Source organism: Wolffia australiana, chromosome 9 (assembly GCF_029677425.1).
Source record: "Wolffia australiana isolate 7733 chromosome 9, ASM2967742v1".
Taxonomy (NCBI): domain Eukaryota; kingdom Viridiplantae; phylum Streptophyta; class Magnoliopsida; order Alismatales; family Araceae; genus Wolffia; species Wolffia australiana.
This window is the reverse complement of record NC_135843.1, coordinates 16133407-16144521: the sequence shown is the minus strand read 5'-3', so window position 1 is coordinate 16144521 and position 11115 is coordinate 16133407. Positions and strand designations below refer to the sequence as shown.

The following is an 11115-nucleotide window of genomic DNA, read 5'->3' as shown; positions in this document are numbered from 1 at the left end:
CTAAAAAAAGGCACCCTACGACGTTCCCTAAATGCAATCTTCTGGATGTTTTGCCCGTTCAAAATCAAGTTGTTGTACGCCAATAAGGATGAAAGGACTGACGTTCCGATTAGGACTGTGGAAAGAGAAGTACCACTTGACAAACCCTAAAGCCAATATTATTTTGCACTAAAATGACAGAACATTCTGGAGACACAGGTTCGTATTGATCTTTATTTATGCACCTCCTTTTTAGCCAGAGGTTCGAAGTCACGTATCAGATTTGCGGACGTAGCCGAAAAACAAGAACCGTTTGTTTTATTGGGAGGATTATGGGCACGACAACCGTGGCCTTGCATTGAAAGGGCAGCGGATGGAAGGAGGATGCGCCCCCGTCCATCCGGCCACCTTATTTAACTTTGTTTAAATGCTTCGGATATTGCAGGGGAGCGAGCGCTCAGCAGATCATGCGGATGCTCTTGAAGAGGTGGTGGCCGCAGCGACGAGTCTCCCTGTGCAGAAGTTCGGAGTAGCCGTGGCAGCCAGCGTCTGCGTACAGCATTGCCCTCTGGCCTTGAGTGAAGACGAAATGGAACCCTCCCGAGTAACCGGCGAGGGAGAAGCACCCGCAGCCGTTCACATCCTTGGTCCTGCCCGCGCAGGCCGGACCAGAGAAAGCCGTCAGGGTGCTTGCGGAGGCTGGGCCTACAACGAAGGCGGCGCACAAGAGCGCAAGGACGAAGGCAGCGGCGTTAGAGTTGGCCATCGAGGACAAGGGGTTCGCGGGGGAAGATCTCGTTCTGGGTGGGAGGAGGTTCTGTTAATCTGGTGTCCTGCTCTCCCTCCTCCTATGCCTTTATAGCATCGGTGGAGGAGAACAAAGGGTGTGTCTGTAGGAGAAAAAACTAAGCCCTGACGCTGGATGCGACGTAGGTAGTAAGTCTGGCTCTGCCCTGCACAGAATAGTCAGCCGTCTTTATCCGGTGGTAGAATACATCGACCAAGCCTTTGGATTTATTTTTCTTCCTCGTTATTTGACCGATGCCTCAAAGGGCGATTTCAATAGCTTGAGTTTTCTACCATGAAGGTGCGATGGAGTTACGCTGTACCTGCAGAATCCATCCTTAGAGGTCGCTCGGTATGTTTTACTTGATGCATCGAAGGGCCGCTTGGTCGCCCATTCCCACCGTCATTTTTCCCGCAGAGGACACATTTTCCTCGGGCCACGGTATGTTTTTTACCATTCTTTGACTGCGGGATATCTGTTTGCTTCCCCTGCCGCAGTCAGGTATGAACTCATCTGTGATTTTCCAACCGGCGTGCACACCTGGTTCCATTTCATAAAATAAAAGAGGCAAATGAAAACAACCTCGTTCCGTGAAGGCATATTTCCCTTCACGGAAGGGTAGGATAGAATAATATAATCACATATGATGCCTCACACGAAGGACAGGCAGATAGGTGGTTTTCAACTAAAGACAATGGTCAAAAGTCTTCGCATCCATCCTTTGAGACCGCCTCGCAAGGTTCATCGTATTCCTTGTTTTCCGGGCAGACTGGAAAAGAGAAGTTCTTATGACCCCATATGAATTTAAGGTGATCTGATGCGATCCATCGTCTGAAATTCAGGAAGGCCTTACAGACCAAAAGCCAAAGGTCTTGCTTCTATGCGGCTTTAGATTTTTATTGCATTTAGGATCCTTGGGAAACGCTAGCAAGGTTTGGCCGCAGGGTTTCTTCTCTCCTCATTCAGCCACTTTGTTTCACTTTTCTCCTCCACCGTCCACCATTATAGGTGTGTCTCAAAACCTCTCTCTCTTCGTGAGAATACTTTTTGCTCGAAGGATTTTGCGAAGTTTTGTTTCGAGGGAGGAGAGTGACCATCTAGTGACGATGTCAACTTAAGTGACCACTGTGACATCAGGAACCCCGTCGTCTATTACGACGATATACAACGATTAGCCCCCCTTAGCTTCCCCTTTCCCTTTGTTCAATAGATTTTGCTCTTTCCTGATCCTCACAACCTTTGGCCCTTGGCACTGTCCATCCCGCCTCCAATATTTCTCCCGTCCCTAAACGTATCCCATCTACTGTGTTGGTATACATCCGGGCCTTCGTAATCGACTGTTCATGCAATAGATGTCAACATCTTCTCTCGTCAAGCCAATTATTATACTCTCACAATGTCTGTTTCCCACACCCTTCCCGTTTTCCCTTTCGAACCATTCAGAGACAATGCAGATCATTGGTAATAAAAGCTACTACTTGAGATATTTGTTAGTTACTGTTAGTTTTTTATTTCTTCTGAGTGGTTGTGTACTCATGTGTGTCCATTTGTGTTAAACTTTGATTTGGGCCATTGCCACTAAACTAGGGTTTTCATAATCGTTCCCCAATTTTTTCATTATTATGTCTCCAGCTCACCAGTTCTGTCCCCTGTTTCAATAGCAGACCCATTTGTGTCTTCCTCTTGTAACATCCAATGTGAATTACTATTGGCATGAATCCACTTGCTCTTCGGACGTCAGGAACTCTCACTTAAGTCAAAATTAGTGCCATCAAACAAGATCCGAAGAACCCAACATGGTACCAGCTATCAAAGAAGAAACTGTGGAGGACAAAACAGGTACAAGGCTCCATATAGAGGACGTGGAAGAGGAAGAAATCAGAGGTTCCAACCTAGATGTCAGCTCGGCTTCCAACTTGGTCATAGAGCAAGGGAATGCTCAGAGTTCCAGGTTTCAAGAACACAACAACAAAACGCTTAAGCATACGTCTCCACAGTAAATCAAGAATGATATCCTGATAGTGGAGCAACACACCATGTGACAGCAGATCAAAATTCTCTGTCCCAACCATGGCCTTATCTACAGAACGATCAGGTTCAGATAGGTAATGGATCAGGTTTGAAAATTCTATCTATTGGATCTTCAAAAATTACTACACCAAATCGAATTTTACATTTAAAAGATATCCTTCATGTTCCTGATATCACAAAGAATCTATAATCAGTTCATAAATTTACTAGAGATAATAATGTGTTTATTGAGTTTCATGACTGTTTTTGTCTTGTGAAGGACAAGGAAACTAATCAGGTTCTACTCAAGGGAACAGTTAGAGATGGACTTTATCATCAAGATAATCAAGAACTTTTCAAACATGCACTTGTTGGGGAAAAAGCATCTTCAGAAACATGACACTCTCGTGTTGGTCACCCACAATTTTGAATTTTGAACTCGATTTTAAATAAGTTTGGTTTTCCTGTTACTTCAAATTGAAATTTTATATGTGAACCGTGCAATTGAGTTAAATCTCACAAGTTACCTTTTGCAAATACTGATCATACTTCGAATCACGTTTTAGAAGTTATTCATTCAGATTTATGGATGCCTTCTCCAATAATTTATTGTTTAGGTTTTTTGTATTATGTAGTTTTTATTGACGATTTTAGTAAATACACATGGATTTATCCTTTTAAAAGGAAAAGTGATATTCGCAATGTTTTTATTGAATTTGAGAGAAGAATAGAAAATTAGTTTAATAGCAAAATTAAATATGTGCAATCTGATTGGGGTGGAGAATTTCAATTACTAAATAATTACTTAAAATCACTTGGAATAGTTCATAGGGTATCTTGTCCTCATACACGTGAACAGAATGGTACTGCTGAAAAAAAACATAGGCATATAATTGAAACATCACTTGCATTGCTATCAGGTAAACTCTATATCTCTAGACATGTTTTCTATGAAAATTCATTTCCATTTAAGGTATTTCAAAATAACACACATGATCAGTACAAAGGAATTTTGAGGGTTCATTTCACTTGGATTATTTAAATCCTTGATTAATTCATCTACAGCTTCAAATATTCCCAAAAATACTGATATTCCTAAATTAGCATTTGATCAATTATGTGATCAAACTATTATATCTTAAATACTGAATTGAACAGCCTATCAGGATTGCAATCACCATTGAATCCTGACTTGAGTTAAAATACAACTGACATGGACAAACCAATTCAATCGGTTAGTCCAACTAGTGATATAATAAACAAATCTCTCCCAGCTGTTCTTATTGAGAAATATCCAGAAATTACCTCAACATTTGAACAAACGCCTGAGTCAAATGTTGAATTAAACACAAGAAAACTTACAACTATATATGATGCTCCAAAGAAATTGTTCTCGTGTTGTGTTAGACACCCAATTCTATCATGCTTTCATACTCTAAAAACATACATCCCTGAACCAACTTCATTCAGTATTGCATCCAAAAACTCCAATTGGATGCAAGCAATGACCTCTGAATCTCAAACATTATATAAAAACAATACATGGACTCTTGTACCTCGAAATCCAAATTTACACATCATTGGTTGCAAGTGGGTTTATAAACTGAAATATAAACCATATGGAGAGATAGAGAGGTACAAGGCTCGGTTGGTTGCAAAGGGATACAACCAACAAGAGGAGTTTGATTTTAATGAAACATTTAGCCCAGTTTTTAAACATACTACTATTAGACTTATGATATCCCTAGCAGTGAGTCTGAATTGGGAGATACATCAACCAGATGTATCAAATGCCTTCCTACATGGTGAATTGCATGAAATTAACTACATGGAACAACCCCCTGGATTCAAAGATAAATTGTTTCCTGATCATATCTGTCGCCTAAATAAATCCATATATGGTGTCAAACAGTCCCCACGTGCTTGGTTTACTAAACTTACCAACAAATTAGTATCACTTGGTTTCATCGGTTCCAAAACAGATACTTCTTTATTTTTTAAGTTTAATCCTAACCTCTTTTTATTTTGATTCATGTCGATGATATTTTAGTACTGAGTCCACACTCTTCAGATATCATAAACCTTGTTCAACAATTACACTCTGAATTCGCTATTGAAAATCTGGGTCCTGCTCATTATTTTTTGGGAATTTAATTTATGAAACATGAAAATAGTTATTTCCTTACACAATCAAAATACATTTTGTCTATTCTTGAACAAACTAATATGAAACACTGTAAGCCACTTACTACTCCTTGTGCACGTACTGAACTTGTTGACTTGGATGTTCCACTAAAGGATGGAACTATCTATCGGCAGATAATTGGTGCATTACAATATTTAACTTTAACACGGCCTGACATTCAGTTTTCTGTGAATAAAGCATGTCAGAAAATTCACTCATCCACAGAGGGTGACTGGCAGTTTCTCAAACATTTACTTAGATACTTGAAAGGTACCATATACCATCGTTTATGCATCTATAATGATCCATGTTTGACTTTAAATGCTTTTAGTGATGCTGATTGGGCAGGCAGTAAAATAGATAGAAGGTCTACTAGTGCTTATCTTCTGTATCTTGGAAAAAATCTTGTCTCATGGAGTTCAAAGAAACAACAAACTGTGGCAAGATCAAGTATAGAAGCCGAATATAAAGCATTAGCCAAACAATTGTGCAGCTAAAATTCTTTGGATACAGTCTCTCCTTAAGAAATTCAAATTCAACAAAATAATAGTCCAATTTTGTGGTGTGACAACATTGGTGCGACATATCTAGCCACAAGTCCGGTATTTCATGCATGAACTAAACATATAGAAATAGAATTTCATTTTGTTCATGAACAGATTGCCTCCAAGAACACATGTGTCAAATTTGTCAAAGGTGATGAACAGCTAATGGATGCATTGGCAAAGTCTCTCCCGCAATGGCAATTCCTGCAGCAACGGTCTAAGCTCAACATCCTGGAGCGGCCGTTGAGCTTGAGGGGGGATGAAAACGAAGGCAGCTCTCCAGCAGACCAATAGGGCACCTAAACAAGATTAGATAGTAGTGATGAATCTATCTTATACTCACTAGAGATTAGAGGGATAGGAAACATATAAGTTTAAACATAGAATAGGATTCAATATAGCTTAGGATTAAACATAGAGAGGATAAACACAGATAGGATTCATCAGACGAGATAAAAATAGATAGCCGTTATAAGGAAACATAACGGCTACGATTTAAAGTGGGTCAAACGATCTGGATCATTTGATCCGTGGACATTATAAAAGTTATAACGGCCACGATTTAAACAGATCGAACTGCCTATTCTGTTCGATCTGGTTATAACAGCTAAAGAGAAACTTACTATATTTATTTAGAACTTATCCTATATAAATCTAGCAATCATTGTTCATTAAGGCATGGGAATAAAGAGATCTTAAGTTACTTCTTGTTCCCTCTTCTCCCTCTTCTTCTTATTTCTCATTCTTCTCTCTCTCTTCTCAATCTCTCTACTCCAAAGTGAGGATTGATCATCTTTTCACCTCCTTCTTTCTCTTCGTGTCTCTGTGTCCAGCTTACTAACTCTCTCTTTCTCTCTGGGTCTCCCTTTCTCTGTGCCTCCTTGTCTCTCTCTCTCTCTCTCTCTCTCTCTCTCTCTCTCTCTCTCTCTCTCTCTCTCTCTCTCTCTCTCTCTCTCTCTCTCTCTCTCTCTCTCTCTCTCTCTCTCTCTCTCTCTCTCTCTCTCTCTCTCTCTCTCTCTCTCTCTCTCTCTCTCTCTCTCTCTCTCTCTCTCTCTCTCTCTCTCTCTCTCTCTCTCTCTCTCTCTCTGGCTTTCTGCCTGTCTCACTTACTCGAACCCTCTCATTATGTATCTTTCCCGGTCTCCACTTCGCTGTCACCCCAATCTCTCTCTCTACTGGGTTTTCTCTCTGCCCGGTCTCTCTCTACTGGGTTTTCTCTCTTTCTCTTTCTCTCGCTTGCTTTCTCTCTCCTACAAAATTTAAGCTTTCCCGCTCTGTCTCTCTCTCTCCTTATAACTCTGTCCCTAGCTCTGTCTTTCTGTTAGTTTTGTTGAGATTGCTTGTGCCTCGTGTGCGAGGAAAGGAAAAGAAAGAAAGGAATGATGGAAGAGGAGAGGGGAAGATTGCAAGAAGACGCGAGACGAGGCCATTAAGATCGTTATATTCTGCAAGATAAATCGTACATGCTGGTTTGTATTTATAGTAGCTTAATGTTATAACTATATACGTTATAAGCTGATGGAACGATGCTAGCCATTATAACAGACAATAACGGCTATATCAACTTAAATCCTAACCGTCTATTAGTTTTCCTATATATATTAAATCCTAGCCGTTTATCTTTTGTCCTATCTATATTGAATCCTAGCCATATATCTTTTCCTATATTTAATCTTATTTTCTAAGTCTCTTAACGAGTATAGGGTATTTGTACTTTTATTACTAGAATAGTCTTATTAATATCCCTATTGGCCGGTGCTTCGCTGACATGGCTTGACTGGCCAGTAAAACTCCTCAATACCCCCCCCCCAAGTTCATCGGCATTGCAGATGACGTTGAGCTTGTTCCTGAGAAAAAAAAAGGCTTTTTTGAAAGGGGTTTTGTAAGAGAACCTGTTAATTTATGATCACTGCTGACAAATTGGATCCGAAGAGCGTTGGCTGCAACTTGTTCTCTTACGAAGTGATAATCAATCTCTATGTGTTTCATGCGAGCATGAAACACGGGATTTGCTGCTAGATATGTAGCTCCCACATTATCACACCATAAGATTGGTACCGATTGAATAGGCATTCGAAGTTCTTTCATTAATGACTGGATCCACAGCACTTCTGTAGTTGCATTGGTTACAGCTTTGTATTCAGCTTCCGTGCTTGATCTAGCCACTGTTGGCTGTTTTTTTGAACTCCATGATACAAGGTCTTTACCGACATAGATAAAATAGGCTCCAGTTGATCTTCATCCTCTTGGTGACCTGCCCAATCAGAATCACTAAAAGCACTAATACTTGAGTCAGAATTTTTGTAAATAAGTAAACCACGAAGAATGCTACCTTTCAGATAACGCACTATGTGTTTTAGAGCATTCCAATCACTTCAGGTTGGTGAGGGCATTTTCTTGCATGCTTTGTTAACCGCAAAGGCTATATCAGGTCTTGTCAATGTCAAATATTGTAGAGCTCCAACAATTTGTCTATATGCAGTATCACATACAGGATCTGTTGTTTTTTCTTCAACTTTGTTTGTTGTAGACAATACAACGGGGGTTGATACATGTTTAGAATTTTCCATTCTTGATTTTTTAAGAATAGGTAATAGATATCGTGATTGTGAAAGAATAAATCCTTCAAGATGAGGAACTAATTCTATTCCAAGAAAATATTTAGTCAGGACCAAGATCTTGAATTGCAAATTGTTCATTCAACTTACAGACAATATGATTTATTTCATGACTCTCAGGAGACATTATCAATACATCATCAACATAGATTAATATAAATAGGAAGTCCATCTGGTTTAAAAAACAAAGAAGTGTAAGTTTTTTATCCTAAAATCCGAGAGACAATAATGAAGAGGACAATTTATGGAACCATGCTCGAGGAGACTGTTTCAGACCATGTATTAATTTTTTAAGCATACAGATGAAATCAGGATAACATGAATTTTTAAATCTTGGCAGTTGTTCCATGTAAATAGTTTCTTTTAAATCTCTGTCAAGAAATGCAGGGGATACATCAACTTGATGTATCTTCCATTTTTTGCTAATAGCTAAGGACAACAATAATCGTGTTGTAGTGTGTTTGATTACAGGACTGAACATCTCTGTGAAATCAAACCCCTCTTGTTGGTTAAATCCCTTGGCCACTAGATGAGTTTTGTATCTATCAATAGCTCCATCAGATTTATATTTCAATTTGTAAACCCATTTACAACCTATTACGTGTAAGTTTTGATTCCTTGGAACTAATTTCAAGATTATTTTGAATAAGAGCATCATATTCTTCTTCCATCGCTTGCATCCAATTTTTATCGTTATATGCAGCAATGTAAGAAGTTGGTTCTATACTAATCAGACATGCAGTTGAACATGTAGGTATGGGATGTCTAACAACTATAAAAGTTAAATGGTTCCTCTCTTAATGTTTATCGTCTTATAAATGCACATCACTTAGTTTCCTTATTTTCATTTGGACTCCTGGTCAGATGTATGGTCAAGAGTACTAGATATTTCAGAAAGATCAGTATTTGTTTTAGGTTACGTCTCGGATAGAGCTGAACAATTTTCTTCCTGGGGAACATCATTGTTCAGATCTGTTACTGATTCTGATAATAACTGAGTGTTATTATCATGTTCCATAATACGATCTGGCATGGACAATGTGTTTTGGATTCTGTCAATGCTTGGAATGTTAGATACAACCGAGGGAAATTTTCCAAGTAATCCTGAGTATTTACTCGATAATAGATTGTGAGCATAAGGAAAAATATGTTCGTCAAAAATAACATGCCTGGAAATGTAAATTTTACCTGTCTGAGGCGAGAGACATCTGTATCCCAGATGTAAAGAACTATATCCCAGTAGAACACATTTTTTTGAACAAGCATCCAGCTTATTGCTTACATATTCTCTCAAGTGAGGGAAGCGTTGACATCCAAAGGCTCTCCACAAAGTGTAATCAAGTACATTTTTAAACAATATTTCGAAAGGAGATTTGTTGTCCAAAACTGGTGTTGGAAGTCTGTTGATAAGATATGTAGCTGTGGCTACCGCTTCATCTCAGAATTCTTTTGTCATAGATGCATGATGGAGCATAGCAAGAGCTATTTCTACCACATGCCTATAGTTTCTTTCTGCTAGACCATTTTGTTCAGAGTATGCAGACAGGATACTCTACGAACATTACCTTGAGTTTTCAGATATGAATGAAGAGACTGAAATCATCCTTCCCAATCTGATTGGAAATATTTAATTGTAGTAGATAATTGTTTTTCTACTCTCATTTTAAATTCAATGAAATTTTCCAGTACTTCATTTTTCTTTTTCAGAGGATATAACCAGGTATATTTGTTATAATCGTCAATGAATACAGCATAATATGAAAAACCAAAATTTGATACTATGGAAGCCAGTCCCGACAAATCAGAATGAACAATTTCAAGTGGTTGTTTAGATTTGTTGTTAGTGATATTGAATGGAAGCTTATGAGATTTATAGATTCTACAAGAATCAGAAACATATTGTTTTGAAAATTGTGAAAATGGAAGACCAATGTTTTTAATGACAGTTTGTAAAATTTTGAATTGTGGCTGGCCTAGTCGAGAGTGTCACACATTTGAAGTCGTCCTTTCTCCAACCAGAGCTGTTGGTTGGTGTATCTCTGGCTTCAAACAATACAGCCCATCTCTAATTGTTCCCCTGAGTATGATGTGCCCTGTTTTCTTGTCCTTCACAAGACAATAAGAAGGATGAAATTCTACAAACACATCATTATCTAATGTAAGTTTATGAATAGAAAAATAAGTTTTTCTTCATTTCAGCAACATGCAAGAAGTCTTTAAGAAAAACAAATTTATCAAAAGTTGATATTTTAGAAGATCCTATTGATAGAATTTTCAAACCTGTGCCATTACTTATTTGAATTTGCTCATTTCCTTGATAGGTGGTTGCATTTGAAGTCAGATTTGAATCTGGAGTCACGTCATGAGTTGTTGCATTGTCTAGAAACCGAGCGACATTCTGTGAGCTATTTACGGTGTACGCATGAGGAACAATTTGATGACCTTGTCTTGAATTTTGTATTCTTGTAAATTCTTGTCACTCAAGAGCTCTATGACCAAATTGGGCACAGATTTGACACCTTGGTTGAAAACGATTATATCTCCCTCTCCCCTTCCTCGGTTCTGTCTATATCCCTTTGTATAATGGTTATCTCTCCGTTGAGCTTGATTCGATGAGGATCCTGCTTGAATCTGACTTGTATTCGCCATAGAAGGAAAGATGTTTGTCTTTGCCTTTTCTTAATATGCCAAGTAAACTTCATGCCCTTTGAGGTTAGTCACGATATCTTCAAATTTCAAATGATCAGGATTAGCATTAAAGCATAAAACTAACTGACTGTATTCTTTCCCCAATCCTCTTTAAAATGTGTAATTCTTTGTATCATCATCTATTTTGGCTCCAGCTGAATCCAAAGACTCCACTATAAATCAAAAATGCTTGACATACTCGTGTATCGTCATAGTACCTTTAGCTGTTGTATGAAACTGTGGTTGCAAATCCATGATTCGAGCTTTGATTCTACAGGAGAATGTGTTCTCAAGTAAATTCCA

General features: G+C 38.6%; 1 protein-coding gene and 1 long non-coding RNA gene across 2 annotated transcripts; one reads left to right on the top strand and one right to left on the bottom strand.

The window, feature by feature from the left end:
• Positions 1 to 436: 436 nt before the first annotated feature.
• LOC144707421 (antimicrobial peptide 1-like) lies at positions 437 to 745 on the bottom strand. The gene has a single exon (XM_078580521.1). It carries the CDS (start codon positions 743 to 745, stop codon positions 437 to 439), a length of 309 nt encoding a protein of 102 aa, XP_078436647.1.
• Positions 746 to 1029: 284 nt separating this feature from the next.
• LOC144708044 (uncharacterized) lies at positions 1030 to 3290 on the top strand. The gene is made up of 2 exons (XR_013582626.1): positions 1030 to 2871; positions 3057 to 3290. It is a non-coding gene; the product is annotated as an uncharacterized LOC144708044 (long non-coding RNA).
• Positions 3291 to 11115: the final 7825 nt, after the last annotated feature.